The sequence below is a fragment of the Trypanosoma brucei genome, chromosome 4, assembly GCF_000210295.1.
Source record: "Trypanosoma brucei gambiense DAL972 chromosome 4, complete sequence".
NCBI classification, from domain to species: Eukaryota; Euglenozoa; class Kinetoplastea; order Trypanosomatida; family Trypanosomatidae; genus Trypanosoma; species Trypanosoma brucei.
The window spans coordinates 289916-309365 of record NC_026737.1 but is presented as its reverse complement, the minus strand read 5'-3'; the positions used below and the strand labels follow the sequence as shown (position 1 = coordinate 309365).

General features: G+C 50.3%; 8 protein-coding genes across 8 annotated transcripts; 7 read left to right on the top strand and 1 right to left on the bottom strand.

Moving 5' to 3' along the window:
- Window positions 1-138: 138 nt before the first annotated feature.
- On the top strand, window positions 139-3381 carry TbgDal_IV1360 (phospholipid-translocating ATPase, putative; the record flags this gene model as incomplete). Its single annotated transcript, XM_011774419.1, has 1 exon — window positions 139-3381. The coding sequence occupies one exon, from the start codon at window positions 139-141 to the stop codon at window positions 3379-3381; it is 3243 nt and encodes a 1080-aa protein (XP_011772721.1).
- A 953-nt stretch (window positions 3382-4334) lies between these two features.
- Window positions 4335-10856, top strand: TbgDal_IV1350 (hypothetical protein, conserved; the record flags this gene model as incomplete). The annotated part of the gene is made up of 1 exon (XM_011774418.1): window positions 4335-10856. The coding sequence occupies one exon, from the start codon at window positions 4335-4337 to the stop codon at window positions 10854-10856; it is 6522 nt and encodes a 2173-aa protein (XP_011772720.1).
- Window positions 10857-11019: 163 nt separating this feature from the next.
- Window positions 11020-11364, bottom strand: TbgDal_IV1340 (hypothetical protein, unlikely; the record flags this gene model as incomplete). The annotated part of the gene is made up of 1 exon (XM_011774417.1): window positions 11020-11364. The coding sequence occupies one exon, from the start codon at window positions 11362-11364 to the stop codon at window positions 11020-11022; it is 345 nt and encodes a 114-aa protein (XP_011772719.1).
- Window positions 11365-11470: 106 nt separating this feature from the next.
- Window positions 11471-13282, top strand: TbgDal_IV1330 (hypothetical protein, conserved; the record flags this gene model as incomplete). The annotated part of the gene is made up of 1 exon (XM_011774416.1): window positions 11471-13282. The coding sequence occupies one exon, from the start codon at window positions 11471-11473 to the stop codon at window positions 13280-13282; it is 1812 nt and encodes a 603-aa protein (XP_011772718.1).
- Window positions 13283-13674: 392 nt separating this feature from the next.
- TbgDal_IV1320 (hypothetical protein, conserved) lies at window positions 13675-15837 on the top strand (the record flags this gene model as incomplete). The annotated part of the gene is made up of 1 exon (XM_011774415.1): window positions 13675-15837. One exon carries the CDS (start codon window positions 13675-13677, stop codon window positions 15835-15837), a length of 2163 nt encoding a protein of 720 aa, XP_011772717.1.
- Window positions 15838-16347: 510 nt separating this feature from the next.
- On the top strand, window positions 16348-16659 carry TbgDal_IV1310 (T. brucei spp.-specific protein; the record flags this gene model as incomplete). The annotated part of the gene is made up of 1 exon (XM_011774414.1): window positions 16348-16659. The coding sequence occupies one exon, from the start codon at window positions 16348-16350 to the stop codon at window positions 16657-16659; it is 312 nt and encodes a 103-aa protein (XP_011772716.1).
- Window positions 16660-16851: 192 nt separating this feature from the next.
- On the top strand, window positions 16852-17283 carry TbgDal_IV1300 (hypothetical protein, conserved; the record flags this gene model as incomplete). Its single annotated transcript, XM_011774413.1, has 1 exon — window positions 16852-17283. The coding sequence occupies one exon, from the start codon at window positions 16852-16854 to the stop codon at window positions 17281-17283; it is 432 nt and encodes a 143-aa protein (XP_011772715.1).
- Window positions 17284-17688: 405 nt separating this feature from the next.
- On the top strand, window positions 17689-19179 carry TbgDal_IV1290 (hypothetical protein, conserved; the record flags this gene model as incomplete). The annotated part of the gene is made up of 1 exon (XM_011774412.1): window positions 17689-19179. The coding sequence occupies one exon, from the start codon at window positions 17689-17691 to the stop codon at window positions 19177-19179; it is 1491 nt and encodes a 496-aa protein (XP_011772714.1).
- Window positions 19180-19450: the final 271 nt, after the last annotated feature.

The following is a 19450-nucleotide window of genomic DNA, read 5'->3' as shown; positions in this document are numbered from 1 at the left end:
GGTGCATACCGAAAGCTTTGATATCTCTACTACTCGGCACTTTTCCCACACACTTTGTTTGTTTTTCTTTCACAATATGGTCGGGTATCATACCCTGTTGGTGCGCATCTTCCTAAATACAATGGTGAAGACATACCAATGCCAGAAGTAGAGAACGATAGCTGTTGTTCCATGAGTACAATGGAAGAGGTAACACCATGCCCGGTTCCACCAATCAAAAAGCGCAGCCAGCGGATGGTCATCAAGCGATGGCTCAACATGGAGACAGCATGCGAGGGCGAACCACGAACAATTCCCCTGGGGTGTGCGCCGCATGTTTGGACTGCGGCAGGCTATCCTCGGAATGCGGTCAATAACCGCCGGTACTCCATTATCACCTTCTTGCCACTCTCTCTGTTCCACCAGTTTAGGCCGTTCTTCAACAGCTTCTATTTGTTCCTAACCCTTACACAGTTTGTGGATGCGTTGAAGGTTGGTTTCCTTTTCACGTACATCTCTCCACTCGCATTGGTGGTGATTCTCTCGCTCATTAAGGATGCAGTGGACGACATCCAGCGTTATCAAAGAGACAAAACAATCAACGAGGAGAAAGTGGAAAAGCTGCTGCTCAATGGTGAAGTTAGCGTCATAACTGCGGCCGAGGTCCAGGTGGGAGATATACTTATTCTGCACCATGGACAGCGCATCCCCGCTGATTGTGTGTTGCTTCGAACATCCGAGGCATGCGGGACGTGTTTCATTCGAACCGACCAGATGGATGGTGAGACCGACTGGAAGTTACGTTACGCGCTGAAGGGGACTCAGACACTCAATAATGTTTCTCTCAGCCAGTTGCGGGCGAACATACGATGCGAACCCCTGCACAAGGATATCTACAAGTTTGTTGGCGCGTTTGACATCCCCGGGAAAGAGTCAGAGGCTATCTCATTGCAAAATACACTTTGGGCCCACTGCGTGGTGGCCTCAGGCACACTTGCCGTCGCTGTGCTGCATACAGGGGTCGATACACGCAGCGCAATGAACCGTTCCAAGCACTCCACAAAGGTTGGACTCATTGAGCATGAACTAAATTACCTCGGTGTGTTGTGTCTTTCTGTGTTGGTACTGATATCGTTTCTGCTTGTGGTGCAACAGCACTTCGAGGGAAGTTGGCTGACTATGTTCTTCCGGTTCCTCATTCTTCTGTCGAGCATAATACCCATTTCTATGCGGGTGAACGTGGATGTGGGACGTATTTGGTATGCGTATGTTATTGGGAAAGATGACAAAATACCCGGCACAGTTGCGCGTAACACAAACATACCGGAGGAACTTGGGAGGCTGCAGTATCTTTTCGCTGATAAGACTGGGACACTGACGAAGAACATCATGAACTTTCGCTTTATCCAGGTGGGCAGTGATACGGTGCTGAATTACCACGAAGTAGATCGCTTCCAGAGCAGCATAGCCGCGTACTTTGGGGAGAATTATGTTCCCAGAGGGACCAATACAGTGGACAGCGGTAAAATAAACAGTCACTCGACGCAGCGAAACTTCACACGGGACGTGACCTCGGTTGGTGAGGCCATTGTCTCTCTTGTCCTGTGCCACAACGTAACGCCGGTGGTGGAAGATGGTTGCCTTCAGTATCAGGCATCTTCGCCGGATGAAGTCGCCTTTGTCAACTTCTGCAGGTCGCTGGGCGTCACCCTCACCCACCGGGACGTCACCTGCATGCAGTTTACCACACCGGGTGGGAGGTTGGTACATTATGACATAATCAAAACGTTCCCATTTACCTCTGAGCGCAAGTGCATGGGAATCATTCTGCGTGAAAAGGTTGACAGCGAGAGCGTTTCATGCGGAGCAAATTCTGACGGTGTGTACAAATATTTCATGAAGGGCGCGGACTTTAAGATGACCTCTGTGGTTAGATCTTCCAGTTGGCTAGAGGAGAGTTGCCAAGAGTTTGCACAGGTTGGCCTTCGAACGCTCGTCTTTGCCCAACGGCAGCTGACAAAGGAACAAGTGGACACTTTCCTCGCGCGGTACGATGAGGCAAATGCGGACTTGAGCGAGGCACGGGACAGTTTACTGGACGCGGCCATGGCTCTTATTGAACGCGATATGAAACTGATTGGTGTGACAGGCGTGGAAGATGAACTACAGGACGATGTTACTACATCGCTCGAGACACTGGGAATGGGTGGCATCAAAGTGTGGGTTCTGACGGGAGACAAGGTGGAAACGGCGATTACAATTGGCCGAGCCACTCGTCTGATTCCACGGCACGGCAAGATCGAGGTGATGTCATGCCGCACTGAGGAGGAAACTCAGAGATATTTGGATTCCCTCTATCTTCAATACTATAATTCGATGAACGATGCACCTCTCGACGTACCTTGGACGCTTGTGTTGGATGGCGGTCGCCTCTCCATGTGTCTCACCAAAGCCACATCAAAAACCTTTGTGCGGGTGGCACGATTAGCCTACTCTGTCATCGTATCCCGCTGCTCTCCTACGCAAAAAGCAGAGGTTGTACGGACTATGAAAAAGTTTACATCGAGGAACATACGCACAGCGGCCATTGGTGATGGTGGAAACGACGTAGGGATGATACTTGCTGCGGATGTGGGCATTGGTGTTGAAGGCGTTGAAGGAAAGCAGGCCAGTATGGCGGCGGACTTCTCCATTGCAAAGTTTTCACACTGCGTGCGACTCATTATGTGGCATGGTCGAAGCTCTTACCGACGCACGTGCAATATGAGCCAGTTCGTGATACACAGAGGTATGGCCTATTCAGTTGTGCAGGCCTTTTATTCGCTACTTTTCGCTGGCACCTCCATGTCCGTCTTCAATGGGTATCTTCTTATGGGATATTCCACCATTTTTACGATGGCTCCTGTGTTTGCCTTGGTCCTCGATGAGGATGTGAAGGAAGGTGATGTTCGTGAATTTCCACAATTGTACAAAGAACTATTGAAGTCCCGGTCAATGAATACGCGCTCGTACCTGCAGTGGTTGTGGATCTCTGTGTTCCAGGGCGGCACGATGATATATCTTGCTCTCGCTCTATTTGGTAAGGAAATGTTTCAGATCACAACTGTGGCGTACACAACACTGCTTCTGACCGAACTCGTCATTGTAGCGGGCACTCTGCATCTCAGAATCCTGTGGACACAGCGCCGAAAGCACCTTTACTACTTTGTGGCAGCCGAATGCTTCTCGATTGTCACTTTTCTATTGGCAGTTTTGCTTCTTCCAGATATGATTGATCAAGATTATTTATTTTCGTGGAGCTGTGCGTGGCAAGTGTTTGTGATTTCTCTTGCGATTGTGATTCCAATCTACCTTATACGCCTATTGGACACTTACATTTTGTCCAACGCGCGGATGAAGTGAGTTGTGGCCTGAACGTGCATGCTAATTGTGATCACTGCCCAGACCCCGCGCTGGTTTTTCTTTTTTGAATCATTTGGTATCGTGTCTCACCAAGTGAAAAACCGGGCGGTCACATCCCCACGTCGCTGTGCAGGACTCAAACGCGTGCACGCACACAAATACATGTGGAAAGAAGGAAAGATGGCGACAACAGTCGTCGCCTTTTCGAACTGGTTGATTACTGAGGTGCTGCCGAAGACTCACGCATGGAACTCTTCCGGAGCCGTGGCCGGGTGAAATTAGCGCACGTCCGTCCAATGGGGATGATGATATTTGTTTCCCCTAGCGCGCATATCACTGCGCGTGCATAAGGTGTGCTTGATAAATGGGACCCCAATATTGGAATAAGGGAAAAATAAAAGACGAGGTAAAACACGGTATCGCAAGAGAAGGGTGCTTCGGGAGGGGGGAACGACTCGCGGTACTAATTAGGCAGCTCTCTCTCTCTCTCTCGTTCCTTTCCCCGAAAAAAAAAAGGAAGGGAGGGGGTAAAGTTAGTGAATACTTGTTATATTGTTGGGAAGGGGTAAACCCTAAATGGTTTTACTGGACCAAAGTGTGACTGCAGCCGTGGACACGCGGTACACTTGGGCCCCTCCGCAGCGGTCGTAAATGGAGGTATCGTGTGGGGCGGGGGTGGAGTGGAAATTCGCCCCCGTGCCCGTGATCGCCATGGATCGTATTGTCATCTTGGGGATGCCTGGCTTCCTGTTTTCTTTATTATTCCTTTACTTTTTTGCTTCTGCGTGTGCTTCTAACATTGTGTGTCCTAACGTGTGTTAGCTTGTTATTGCTGCCGACGTGATGTGCGGCTGTGTTGGTAGCTGATCCATGTCTTGTTGAACATTCTGATCAGTTTTGATTTCATGTAGCATTTTTTTCCGCGTGCTTTTACCGACATCTTCGAATAATGTATGCAGAAGGGGGATATTATGCGGGCCATACGACTAACTGTTGCGTGTCGCTACCTAGGGCCTTTCCGGTCTGTCACACTGAGCCCCGTGGTGCTTCCGGTGCGACTGTTTCAAACGCAGGAAATTACCCCCGGCGAGGTTTCCCTTGTGGAAGCCACTGACGAGTCAGACAGGGCGTTTGGGGAGACTAGGAAGGAAGATTTCTCCTTTGACGGTAGCAGTGAGTTTCCGGAATGCTTTAAAGACACAAAGCACGTGGACACATTTTCCCGTGCTCGGGTAGTCAGCTTCATCAAACGTTTCTCCCAAGGAGCAGTTACCAGTAGCAGTGAAGTTTTTGAGGGTCGAGAGATTGTTAACGACAATGGTACGCCACTCTACCATAGCCGTGTTCGACTACCTTTTCGGAGCCACACAGGGGAACTGTGGGCTCATGGCGTTGCGTGCAATAGTAAAGACGCTGAACTCCTTGCAGCAATGCATGCTGAGCACATAATTGACGAGTTCGGCTATCACATTTACACGCTGCCGTCAATGCAACGGAAACATGCGGAGGCTGCTCGGAAGGCAGGCCGGTGGGCCCCCTTGCCAGACGAGCTTGAGAGGACCCAATCGCCTGTCCGCGTACCCCTTCCACTCCGCCGTATTGTTGATCGTGACGAGACCGAGGGTGGTAAATGGCTTTTAATTGACATGCGGCCGAACCATTACATCTCTCCCAGTCACACATTACTGTCGCCGTGTTTGTTTGACACAACAGCAGTTCACCGCATTAAATCATTTTTGGATGAGCACAAGCTTTCCTTTGCTCAGCTCTGCACGTCGGTGGAGGAACCAGGGGAAGGTGGTGGTCAGTCCTGGTATGTAGCCACCGTCTCCTTACCACCTGAGTTATCAACATTTAGTGAAATCAAAGCGCAAGGAAAGGCGCTAAATCGCGAAGCTGCCGTGACACTCGCCTGCATGCACGCGGAGCTTGTCCTCGATGCCCACTCCATATGTCTCTATCCTTCCGACTCCACAAAGCAGAAGCAGCATGCGCTGGCAGCCTGGAGCTACGGGCGGCCCGCCCCATTGCCAGGAGAAGATCAGAAGAACCCCTCACATGTTGTCTGCCCCCTACCACTTAAACAGCTGGCAGTACGGCGCGAAGACCGCATTTCATGCATAAGTTACGAAGAGGATATCATTCGACGGCACCGCGCACTGACGGACCAAACGTGCGAATTTATAGAGACACCGACCCTCGACTCGTCGGCGGTGGAACAGCTGAAACAGTTTCTGCAGAGAGAAAATGTTCCGAGGACCGATCCCTTTTTGGTTGAGGAGGTAAACGGGTATTACAAGGCCACTGTGGTGCTACCCTTACCCGATTTGTATGGCATACGGGGTGGCGTCGGCATAGCCATGAATGCAACGGATGCACGTGTTTTAGCGGCCATGCATGCCATAGACGTCTTAAATATACTTGGGTTTCACCTCATGGATGGAAGTACGGCGCGCGCCGAGTGGATTGCCGCGCGCAGGGCCCGCGGTGAGAGTGTACCAGCAGACACACGAGACTCCAATGTGTTAAGCCCCTCAGGGAGGCGGCGGGTCGCTACAGGAAATTCCTCTACTCAAACTCCATCTTCCTCAACGAATGCGAGGAGCGTTGCTGCCGCACCGGATGTCGGTACATCGGATCCTACCGCCCCGCAAAACACCAAACGGAGGGTGGCTAAGAGGGCCCGAGTGGCCGATGCGCAGCCGACCGAAGAAAAAGATGCGGCTAATTCAGATTCAGACGAAGCGACAAGTTACCTCAAGATGCGGGAGACAGTTTCAAAGGAGTTGTGGAATCTGGAGCCGGATAGCCCGGACGGCTACATCATGGTATCACCCACGGATCCAGAAACGCGCACGCAGTTCGAGCAAGCACTGTACTCTCCTCGTCAGGTAGACCTTGGTTCTAAGAGTCGCATCAAAAACTATTTGGCCTCCGTGGGGCGGCGAATAGAGGAGGTTTTTTTTGTTCAGCGTATTGAGGCCGAGGACAATGGGGGACAGGCAATCTGTCGGTGTGCCGTGAATTTGCCCGTACCACGTCGCTTCGGCGACCGCATCGCGTTAGGTGAAGCAGTTGACCCGAAAGATGCGGAAAACCTCGCGGCCATGCATGCGGAATTAATATTGGACACCTTAGGGATCCCCATTTACACAGACAGCGCCCTGCAACGTCTACATGTCAGGTTGTGCGCCAAATGTGGCCGAAATGCACCCGTTGAGTACTCTGAAAGCGTTGCGGCTGCCACCGCGTCACCTCCGCCTCTTCGCCGGGAGGTAGTGGGGTCCATTCATTGGGAAAACAAGTCCAAACGCAGACGAGCAGCAATAAGTGTACAAAAGGGGGGCGGGCCAGCGAACTCCCAGGAAACGACGTCCGCGCTGCGTGAGGACGAAGAGCCGCTAATTGCCCCCAAAGAAAGACGGGAGTACACGTTTGTACCTGAGAAAGACCTGGACCTCGTCTCCCGAGCGCGAGTGCACTATTACTTGAGGCGGAATGGGATAGCGAAGCTTGAGCCGGAATATCGCATGGAATTACGGGGACTTGGTAACGTGTTGCACATTGCAGAGCTGACGCTCCCGCTTCCTGAGGCGTACGGAAAGAGGGTTGCCCACGGTTCAGCACTTACCAAACGCGACGCTGAGATACTATGCTGGATGCACGCAGAGCAGATATTAGATGCAGTCGGGCTGTGTCTCTTCGATAACCTCCCCATGTTGCAAAGGAGGCATGTCGAGTGCGTGAAGCGACTCGGACGATGGGCGCCTCTCGTTTCTGAAAATGCCACGAAACCGCCTCACACACCCACACCGCTCCCCCTCACACTTGGAACAACGCAAGAGAAGCCGCAGTACCCGACGCCTCCGACGAATGTGCGGCAGGACTGGGAGCAGTATGCTCAAGAATGTCAACGATACATTGAGATTAATGTGATGCGGGAGCACAATATTTTCTACGAGATGGGAAAGACCCCCCGAACTGGGGATGAAACTTACGACGCTGCACTTGCAGAAGTTGAATCGATGCCGATCGATCCCGATGCAAAAACAGTGTTGCAGCGTTACTGCAATGTTGCAAACGTGAACTATCCGACGTTTTGGAAGTCGCGCACCGTGGGTCCCATTTCGTGCAGAGTTTGTCTCACCACAATCGAGGTCCCGGGACACGAATACTTAAGGGCTAGCGGCGTAGCGTGGAATAAAGAGGCCTCGCAACGCCAGGCGGCAATGCACGCCCTCGCGCTGCTGCGCCGTGTAGAACCAGATTTTGCTGAATTTGAGAAACAGATTAAAGCAGAGGTGGTTGATAAAGTTAATCTTGTCGATCCTGCGGCAGTGCTCGATGAGGAAGCTCCGGTGTTACGCCGCACTGCACGGGTGAGCAAAAAGTCCCTTGGGAACTGGGACCCGGTGTCCAAGGACTTTTCTCATGAAGGTAAGGTCCGTATTATCGAGCTCTTCACTGTCTGCTTCGGACTACAGCCACCACTTGTGCGGCACTTAAACCGTCGCAGCGGGTCGTTCGTGCAGCACTTTACCGTCGTCGAAGTGACGGATGAAGATGGCAAAACATGGGTAGGAACTGGCAGAGACGCAGGACCACGTTTTAATGAACCGGCGGCATTCGACGACCTTTTCTCGAAACTCTCCCGCGGTGTTCAAGGCTTCCAAGCACTAATGGACCTCATTCGTGCCCATCCCCACCTTGACCCAGAGCACATTGCCAACGTGTCGCTAACCGACTCTCAGAGGGAGCGGATCCTCAAAGCGGTGGATGGCCTGCCTATGGTGGAAGAAGAAGATGTCGCACATCCTGAGCAGTGGGCAGATGCGGACTCCGATAGAGGGATCGGTATCATGGCACTTATTGCCATGGATGCATCGCAGCGAGCGCAGGAGTCGCAGGAGCTGGAAGCCAAGCTGCAGGCGAAACTAACGAATGAGGAATACCAAACAAGGTATGCTTCGCAGAGGCAGAGGCTGCGCATTTATGAGAAGCGGGATGAGATTTTGCGTGCAATCAGTAGCAATCAGATAGTTATTATTTGCGGCACAACTGGGTGTGGTAAGACGACACAGGTTCCTCAATACATTTTGGACGACATGACAGAGAAGGGAATGGGTGGTGATTGTTCCATTGTTATCACTCAACCCCGTCGACTAAGCGCGGTTTCGATTGCACGCCGCGTCGCCGCTGAACGACTGGAAAGCATTGGAGAAACCTGCGGATATTCCATTCGCCTGGACGCAAAGCCAGGACGGAACATCAACTTCTGTACTTCTGGCGTACTGCTCCGCCTTCTTCACTCAGCCCCGCTGCTAAATGGGATTAATTATCTCATCATAGATGAGATACACGAACGCGACATTAACTCAGACTTTCTGCTGATTTTGCTGCGGCAGCTCCTGCACCGTCGTAGGGACCTTCACGTCATTCTCATGAGTGCAACGTTGCAGGCGGATCAATTTGGCAAGTACTTCGGTAATGCTCCGATCATCAACGTGGAGGGGTACGTTCACGCCGTCGAGGAAATGTACCTGGAGGACCTAGTTCCCATTGCTACTGAGCGGAATGTCATGACACCTCTGTTGAAAGAGGCGGCTGCAGCTTTGGAGAGAAATGGGGCAGCTGACGGGTTTTGTCCAACCGTCGTGCCTCCCACCGCGAAGTACGGGTTTTTAGAAGCTACAGCGGACATTGATTACATGACTATCCAGATCGCCATAGATCACGCTGTGAGGTCGCTTGATTTAACGGACTCTTCTATTTTGGTGTTTCTACCTGGGTGGGATGAAATTAACAGGGCAAAGGAGATACTTGAGCGCAACGCAAAGTTTCATATCATATGTTTGCACTCCTCTGTGGGTGCAGAAGAGCAAATGCGATGCTTTCTTCCGGCGCCAGAAGGAAAAATCAAACTTATCCTTTCAACAAACATCGCAGAAAGTGGTGTAACGATAGACGATGTTGCAGCAGTTATCGACGTTGGTCGGGGAAAGGAGAAATCATATGTCATGCGTAAGGGAACTACGTCTGTGGGCCGCAACGAGATGGGATCTATGTCACAGCTGGTAACCGTCTATGCTAGTCGGGCGAACTGTGTCCAGCGCCGTGGTCGCGTGGGTCGTACGAGGCCAGGTATGTGCATTCGCCTCTACTCGAAGAAGCATTTTCAAAGCCTGCATGACTTTCAGACGCCTGAAATGCTCCGCACTCACCTCGATTCACTGTGTCTACAGATTCTTGCCCTTGATTTGGGTGACCCAGCCGACTTCTTGCAGCAGGCACTTGAACCACCGTCCTCCGATCATATCGAAGCCGCCATGAAGCGCTTGCATGAACTCGGTGCCACGACATCTACACGTCAACTGACGCCGCTTGGGCTACGACTTTCCAGGTTACCGGTAGCGCCCAAGGTGGGGAAGATGGTGATTATGGGGGCCATTCTGAGGTGTTTGGACTCCGCTCTCACCATTGCCGGGGTAAGTGACACGGATGTCTTTATAAGCACACGAGAACATCGCGAAGCCGTCCGACTACACAAGGAAGACCTCTCGTACGGTACACAATCTGATGTAATTGCGTCGGTGAACGCTTTCAACTTTTGGGTAACGTCGCACTATGCAAAGACGCCCGCGGAAGTGGTGTATGACCTGCAGGAGAGAATGTTGAGCGTCCCTCAGCTCCTTACTGTTTCCAAGTACAAACAGCAGTTCTTTGAAATTGTTGCAGGCAGTGGGTTCATTCATATGAAGCAAAATTATAAAGATGCGAAAAATAAAGACCGCGCAGATATCTTCGTTGACCAATCTGAGTACTCTGCCGACTCTCTCAATGTTGGCTTGGTGAAGTGTGTTGTTGCTTCTGGACTATTTCCTAATGTCGTTATGAACCGGGGGAAGCGCCTCATGAGGAACAAACTTGCCAACCGACTGGACCCATCATCGGCATCTGTTGTCCATCGTACATCACAGGAAAATATTGGCCAGCCCTATTTCGTGTATGATGAGCTGGTGAAGTCATCGGAATCCGAACGGCTGCTCGTGCGGGATCTCACCAATGTGTCACTATGGACCATTCTTTTAATGGGCACCAGCAGCATGCCTGTCACTTACCGCGACGACCTAAATTTGGCGGTGGTGGATGAGTGGATTATGTTCCGTGCAACATTCGGTACACTGGAACTCATACGGAAGTTCAAACGTGCCCTCAACGTCTGCCTGGGACGCAAGTTCATGAACCCGAATGACGAGGAAAACAACGCAAAACTGGAGGAACTGCGTTGCATCATAAAGGAACTTGTGTGTACGCCATTCAAACCGAACGATTTGGCGGAGAAACCGTGGGAGGAGAAGGGCGTCATTATAGAACCATGCACAGAACCCAAGGGGGGCTCAAGTGAAGCAGAAAAGACGCACGTCAACTCATCACACACCCCCACCACAAGTGCTGAGGCTGGTGGAGACTCGTAATGTGGCCAAAGATGAGTGGGTCGAGCTCATGAAACCATTTCCCCAGAAGGTCTTAGCGCTATGTTCCCTATGCCACCATGTTTCGGGTCTGCATGCGCACTTTTGGTAGGGAATGGAGGCAGAGGATAAGTACGCCGCTTAAGGTAAGCAATAGTAATCTTTTTCAAACCCTAAGGAACTCCAGAGTGTGGCGCCTATTTACGCGGCACTTGAGTGTGTGGATTTGGGGGGAGGGGTAAAGGCAGAGAAGAAATGGTGGCAGTTCTCCTTTAGCTTTCGGCACACTTTTTTTTTCGTTCCTCTTAATCACACTTGCCCCCTCCTGTGTTCTGTCTGTTGGAAGAACACCTGCGTACCAAAAGTCACAGATACATAACGCGTGGAGTTGTTCACATCTCCCTCCTTTCTTTATTAATCCATATTCAGGCGCGTGTTCCTTCTTTTGTGTTTGGTACATTTTACCACACTTGTTCCTTTTCGTTTGTGGCATCTCTTTTCCTCCTATCATCTTTCTTTTGTTTGGGCCACTTTCAATGCTTGCACGACAGGCGGCCAGCTCGCCAACATAGAACACCTACTCAAAGAAACTCTTTGGAACGTCCGGGAGAACTACCATGTCAGACGGCGGTATCTCCACTGGAAGTCATCAGCACCTCGGCAGTATTTATCGCTCACTCGAGTACCTTCCCCGGTACTTTCAAATCTTTGCACTCTTTGGGGCCTTCTTTCTCGCCTCGATACGAGAAAATCCGGTGATTGCATGGCTGGCTGTTACCATGCACAGTTCCTTCGGAACAGAAATTGTGTGGTCCGTCGAGTACCAGCGGCGGCTGGAGTTGATGACACTCAACGAGCGCTTGTGTCTGACACTTTACGGTGTGGCACTGTCAGCACTCGCCATGTTCACGTATGTTAAAACCGGCCGCGATGTTTTATACCACCTTGTGCAGGAGAGTGGAGTAGACAGCAACAGCAGAAGGTGGCCTGTAGCCATCATGTGCTTAATGCTAGCCTGCGAGGGGATGGTAATTCTGAAGGAGGAAGCGGCATGCGAACTTTCCAGTAGCGATTCCATTGCGCATTTCGTGCTTACAGGATTTCGTGGGTTTGAGCAGACCGGCTTCGACCCGCGTCTGAAGTACGCTAATCCACACTTTCTTATTCAGGTGCAAATTTTAAAGGCGTACGCAATGTCTTTTGTAAAGCGTATGTTACCAGCGGTAATACTGGCGTTTGTTTACCGTTCGGGGCGAGACGCCCGAAGGAGCGCTCACGCAGCCTTGCGTTGGTATATCATGACGATAATGATATTTCGTTCATTGTGTGAGGCATACACAATGATGTACGGGGATGGCCTTCGTCAATACAGTTCGTGGAGTTTACTCCTTACCTCAGTGGTATGGTACGCTATGGTGAATTATACCTTCGGTCCATCGAAGCGAGCTGGGTGGACTGCGTCAACGTCTTCTGCTTCATCCGTCAGGGAAACAACGAATGGCATTAGCAAGTGCATAGTCCTCTTTTTTATGGTGTATCTCTCCGTATTGGCGCTGGTTGTGAGCGTCCATGTGGTGGAGTTGCTTCTCATTTGGTTAATGTTCTTCCTCTTGACGGTTTGGATACCTGCCATCATTGACTCTTGCGCAGTCAGTTACATTATCTGCATCACTACCGCAGTTTCATTCGTGGTGTATAAGATGAACCACACGACAAAGTGGGGGTCGCTGCGACTTATTCCTTTGTTCTCGCTCTGGTGGTTGGATATATGTATCCTGTATAGTTTAGTCGCCAATGTCACTCACTCCCGGTTTGGTGGCACACTGGCGGTGCTCGTAGCGTTGGGCTTTCATTGTTATCATTCATTAGAGGATCTAGAGCATGGTGTGAGAACTAGTGGGTCATACGTTGAAAAGGTCGTGACAATGCTTCGAGAGGTGGTGGAGGAAACAGTGACCATGGATGAGGAAGTCTCCGCTGGACCTCGTACCGAAAAGGCGTGCTACAAAACGCTGGTTGTCGTGGCGTGCGCAGTCATGGGGTTTCTTATTTCTGTCGCAGCGTTGCTAGAATATTCCCAGTCGTCTGATGTTCGAGTGCATTTGCTCAATCAAAACATCATACTCGTTACGCCTCGAGTCCTCTTCAGGAAGTTTGTGAGGACGTTTATTCTTGTCATAAGCCTCCTCGTTTTTGTTATTGCAGGTTTGGTGATGTATAGGCTTGTACCGCAGTTGGCAATGTTTGTCCCCGACTTCATCGCCCTTGGGGTTGCGGTGGGCGTGGCCTGTGCAATTTTGGGGAGGCTGATTGATTTGCAGGATCCCCTTTACGACGCCCTCATGCGACTAATTGGAGCCATGGAGCCACCAGCGTTAACGGAGGACAGCGTTCTTGACGAGGGGTATGGCAGATGGAAACACGCGTGACCAAGCAACTGGCAGGTGTGGTTCATCATCACAGACCCGGGAAGGAGGGAAGTGGAGTGAATAGTGTACACATATTTTTTTTGTTTAGTTGCTTCGACTACCTTGGCTGTTGCCGGTGCGTTCATCCTTCGGTTTACAATCCCTTCTCTTCACACACCCGTTCTCCCAGCTCCCACCCGCTTTCCCCAGGGAGATGAGGTGCCTGTTCTTTGCGGTCGTCGTTGAAGGAGTGCACTTTGACACAGCTGCCCCTTTTGGTTCTAATTCCTTCATTGCTTCAGATTCAATTTTTACTGTGGTCCTACCCGTTAATTCCGGTGCTGTAACTGCTCTGCATTTGTTTCAAAGGATAGGAGGGGCCGAGAAGGTGTCATCGACCTCGTACACGAGAGATGGCAGGTGGAGCTGCAGGTAAGGTGACTCGCACTGGTGATGATATGCCAGACACTCTCAAAAAGTACATGCTCACCAGAGAGGTGTACCGGAACGCGTCGGTTGCTATCCTTGTTGATGCGTTTGTTCACACACGCAGATACTTGAAATCGTGCCGAGCGGACGGTGACGGCGCGTCTTCGGGGTTAGGGCCCGCTGGAGAGTCGTTTCGCGGGTTGTTTTTTCTCTCGCACTTCCATTCGGATCATTACAGCGGTATTACTGAGAAGTGGTCGCACGGAACTATTTACGCTAGCCGCGCCACAGGGAATGTTTTGTGCTGGAAGCTGGGCGTTCGGAGGTCCTGTGTGGAATGCTTGGACCTTGCGGTGACGTATATTTTCTCCCTCCGCAATGGTGATCTGGTGGGGAAGGAGGAAGGACGAGCAGAGTGTGGCGAAGGTTGTTTCTCAGTGGAATTGATACCCGCTAATCACTGTCCTGGTGCAGTTATGTTTCTCTTTCGATCGGCAGACTTCGGCACGATTCTCCACACGGGTGATTTTCGCTTCAGCTCACCCGCTGTCCCCGCTTTGAGCATCAAACACAGGTGCTGGGAACCGGACCTCAGGAGCAACCCTGTGCTGAAGAGTATGGGAAACGTCGATGTGCTCTTCCTTGATAATACATACTGCCAACCGCAGTTCACGTTTCCGGACCGAGCCGCGATTTTTCAAACAGTAAATAAGGAGGTATTAGACATGATCATGGAATGCGAACGCCGGCTAAGTTACTCCCAGAGCCAAGAGCACATGCAAACAAAGGAGGAGGGGCAGACGGTCTCAGTAGCTGTGATGGTGGGATCCTACTTCATTGGAAAGGAGATTATTGCTCTCTCAGTTCAGGAGAACTTTCCCTCAAAGAAATCTGGCGATGGGGCGCCTGCGTACGCCCCAATATACGTGACCCCGGAGAGGTACGAGGCCATGAGGCAACTAGATTATTTTCCCGAGCGCTTTACGCCACACCATATGAAGGAACCCCAAGACATCTATCTTGGTTATCGTATGGGAGGAAACGGGGAAAGTGGCGGGGAATGCACAGGCCGATTCACAACATGTGAGGTAAAGCTACCCGTCGACTCGGAGATTTCAACATCAAAAACTGCTGGTGAAATGTCTTCTGACCATGTGGCCCCCGACTCGATGACCGGTGGGGTGAAATACTCGTTAGCCCTGTTTCTCGTCCCATTGTCCTTAACAACGTACAGTGCTCTGGCTCCAGCGTTCGGCAGACCAGTGAGAAGAAGGCATGGAAAAGGCACCGCAATAGATGGTGGAGCAGCCGATACCGGTGATGAAACAGTTAGTCTGTGGGGAAACGAAAGGGTGGATTTAAAGCAATTTGATGGCGTCCTCTTCGTGAATCCCACCGGGTGGGCTGCGAAGGTTTCCAGACAGAAAATCAATGAGCGCGTGTCGCTTCTGAACATTCCCTACAGTGAACACTGTTGCTTTTCCGAACTGATTGACTTTGTGGAATTTGTGAATCCCGCCCTCGTGGTGCCAACGGTGTCAAAAGAAGCGTTCGTGCAACACGAGTCCTTATTTGCTGAAAAGGCCCCCCGGCTTCGCACCCGCTACTCCAACATGCAGCCCATCTGTCGGCTCTTGGCAAGGGCATCTTCAGTGGACAGTCCCGAAACACGCACACAGCCTGGAGATGCTAAACAAGAAGAGTCCATCAAAACTGAAAAGCAGCGGAACCCTTTTGCCATTGGGCGGAGCTTGAACGCGGAGCCAAGTAAGGAGTTGAGTTCTGCAAACACCTGTGAGAGCCGCAAAGGACCCGAATGTGTGGATGTGGAGGATGAGGAGAGCACCGCATCGGAGGATACGCACAATAGAAATGAAAGTGGTTCTTTACCGAACTTGGTGGAGAATGCACGCAACGAAGTGGTGTGTAAGGAGATGAATATTCAACCGGAGCGTGTCATGAGCACAGTTTGTAGGCTCGGTAGCGTAACTCAGATCCGTAAGCGTGGCCGACCTCATAGCAGGAAACCGCCATCGGTTGCTGCCACTACTCAAGCAACTATACGAAGGTGGTGTCAAAGTGGTTACAAAAGTTCGGACAGGGCAAACGCCAAAGAAGTGATTGACCTGAGTAGTGACTCAGAATAACTCTTGGGTTAAAGGAAGTGCGAACTGAAAAGCAGGGGGCCGACAATCCAGGGGGGGAACGGTACCTGATGAAAGAAGTAACATAGTTTTTCTTGTTTGCTCACTCTTCATTTTTTTCTTTGTAAGTCCATTTACTTTCGATTTGTGCGATAGCACATGCCTTTGTTTTGTTTCTTTTTGTTTTGTATTTTCTCCTCTCGACCGCCATTTGCTTTGTTAAATGACGCCAATACATACACTGCAGCTTAACCCTGAGCTATTTGGGCACAAACTTTCGTGGCACTTTTTCTTTTTTTTTTCGTGGGGGAGAGGCTGATGGAGGGCAGATTGTGTTACTTCTTGGCGCCGCCACATGAAACCGCCTGTATTGGCGCAGTTGCCTAGCGTACATGTGTGTAAAAGATGCAAAATAAAATGAAAAGGGAATAAACTTGAAGAAGAGAGTATCCGTTAACTGATACTCAGTACAGAACTTGTTGGGACTCGTCTACGCTCCCATGCGGTCATGTAATGCGCTGCATTGCGAGTGTTTTGTGCGATTTCTGCACCGCCTCCGTGGGAAATGACACATTATCATATATATCTCTCTGTCTGTCTGTGCATTTAAATGGGAAAGGGGAGGTATTTGATTCTTTCTCTGCTTTTTATACGTGTGTATGTGTGTGTATGTGTATGAGAGAGAGAGAGAGGAAGGATGGGGGCCACATGGTGAATGTTAAATCCCCAAAATGCCGGAACATTTACTGTCTTTCTTGTTTGGTATGTGGCACGACAACAACAACAAAAAGTTACCACTGCCTTCATGGTGTCGCGAAAATTTAACCGCGAATGGTATCGTTGTATCACTTGTTTTCCTCCTCATTACACAATGTTGCAGTGGTTGTGTGCTTTATAAATGAAAAATAAAAAAAGGGAAGAAAGGAAGCTCTTTTAGTCTGTACCCTGTATCATCTATTTCCCGTCCTTTAATTTACTTCTCATCTCGGTTAATACTTACTTAGATAGCAGTTATTGATGCGGCACTTTGGACCTTCCATAGCACATTTTCCCCTGAGCGCTAACCAACTGCGCTTCAAAGCATCGCACATTCGAATAGCCAACCGCAAACGGGTAGAAATGTTCGTAGCGAAGCGTTTCCACCTCCCAACACGACTTGCAACGGCTGCACCGGACATCGCAGCAGAATGGCATGATGAACTCAATCCAATGCACATGTATCCGGCAATTATTGGAATTGGTCACGTGCAGCCGGTATGGTGGAAGTGCGCCATTTGCAGCCATTCGTATCAAATGAGTGTTGAGAAACGTGTAGTGCGGGGTGGCGGCTGCCCTCAGTGTGTAGTTAATGGGAAGCGAGCGGTAGCAGATGGAGCGCTTGAAGGGGAAATGGATTCGCAGTTGCGGCCAAAGAGGCCCGTCATGTTCAACATGCGTACAAAGTACTGAGTCTAATAGGTGAGGTCACAATATTCGCAAAGTTTTCACCGACGCATCGGTCTGTCATACACAAGAAAAAAAACATACGCGTGCATGTTTCCCTCGTCCCCCGTGTCCTAACGGACCGCGAGCGGGCACCTACGTGCATAGCCACTCCATAATGACAGATTTTTTTTTCTGGTTAACTTGTTGTGTTCATTAGTTACCGTCTTTGTATTTTACCGTCGTCCTTCATCCCATCTCACCCGATCTTCTATGCGGTAACTCCCCACTAAGAAAAAAAGCAGAAATTCCTGCATTGATAATAATAATCATAATTATTATTATTACTGATTTGTTTTGGATTGCGGCTCTAGTTTTGGTTTTGTTGCAATTAATTAGTTGTTTTGATTGCCCAGTGGGGTTGCATGTACGATGCTTCGGTGTCGAGTAGCGGATGTCGTTTCCAGTGACCAAATGTGTGAGATGACTAACTTTCCCCCCGTCCAGGCTACCGTTGGCTACGTTCAGCTACTCCGCCGACTTAGTTTCAAGCGGGAATTCTTTGTGCCCTTTGTGCCCACGAAACACGTAATTTTCACTTTTCAAACGCGCAATCCGCTGGAAGAGGGAAAAGTGAAGGATGAAGTAACTGATATTGTGTCTCATTATTTCAACTGGATTAGGGAGAGGGGAGTCTATTCTTTCCAGATACTACAGCTTTATGTGTGCATCCTCTCGGGTTGCACCGTTGTTGTCATCGAATGCCCTGACACACTTACTACTTTAGACGTGCACTCATTCTCGCAAGAGCCAGAGGCACCAACGGTGGGGAAGCGTCGCGTGTTGGTGTTTCCGTGCGATAATGATGAAATATCAGACTCTGAGTTGGAGAGCAATTATTATATTGTCCCCACATGCACGCTTTGCGCAGAGAGGTTGGAACCCACACTTACCGGCTACAGTTCTCCCACTTGTAGTTGTGTTGACGGAAGGGAGTGCAGGTGCCTGCTCGAGCAGTCCTCCTGCGTGGTGTGTCAAACATCCATCACAATGCAACATGAGAGCCAGAAAGTGCAATGTGAGCAGTGCAGCCGCACAGGTGATCCATGGATCTGCCTTGTGTGTGGGTACGTTGGATGTAGTCGATACCAAGCTAAGCACGCAAGGGAACATTACCTGCAGCACAAACACCTCTTTTCCATGAGCCTCCTCACACAACAGATATGGGACTACGACAGCGACGCCTTTGTGCACCGTGTGGTTGTTCTCCTAGACAATGCTACGGGTGCTGTCAATCGTGTACAGTATCCTGACAGAGACAATATCCCGTCATCCCTCGCGGACGAATACGTTGACGCCGCAGCGGAAAAGGTGAGCAAGAAGCACATTAACGCAAAATTCGACTCCAAAGTTGAAACGTCAAACGAGCAATTGGCTCTTATGATTATAAGTGAGTTGAATACTCGTCGTGTGGAGTACGAAACAGAAATGCATGGAGGCTCTCACCATTTGAATGATGAACTCATGGGTGACCCCTCGCTGTGTAGCGTCATTGTCGCAGAAAGGGCTTGTGCTGCCTCCCGTGAGCGGTGGTGGCAACTACACAATGCTAACAAAAGTATTCAGGAGGAGTTGATGCAGCGGAGGAGGGAGGAAGAAGCACACCAAAAAACGATCGATGAGCTCCAGCAGGAGTTGCGGAGTGTCGTGCAACACTACGCGACACGGGAGTACTCCCTCTTAACGGAAATCAATGAGCTGCGACAAACAATTACAGACGTGGAAACTAACTTGCGAACGTTTGCGAAGTTGTCCAAAGGACTTGGGAACGACACATTGGAACACGTTCGTATTGTGGGAGGAACGAAGGAGCCAAAACCAAGGAGGAGAGGCGGAAATAACACAAGAGACGGGAGAGCGTAGAGCGCATGTATGTTCCTCTCCCTCTCCCGTCTTGGTGTCACTTCTCCAAAGGGAGAATTTAGCGCTGAAGGGTTGGCTACCCATATTGATCCCCCTCTTCGTAAATTTATACATATATATGTTTGCTTATGTGCTTAGTTACTGGCACCAGTGTCACTGTCTTAGAAACTCCCTCATAACGAATTTGTAATACACTGAAAAAAGTTTGGGTTAGGGTTAGATAACCTTCGTGCCAGGTGGAGCTGCGTTAGTGTTGTGCGAACTAAACAAA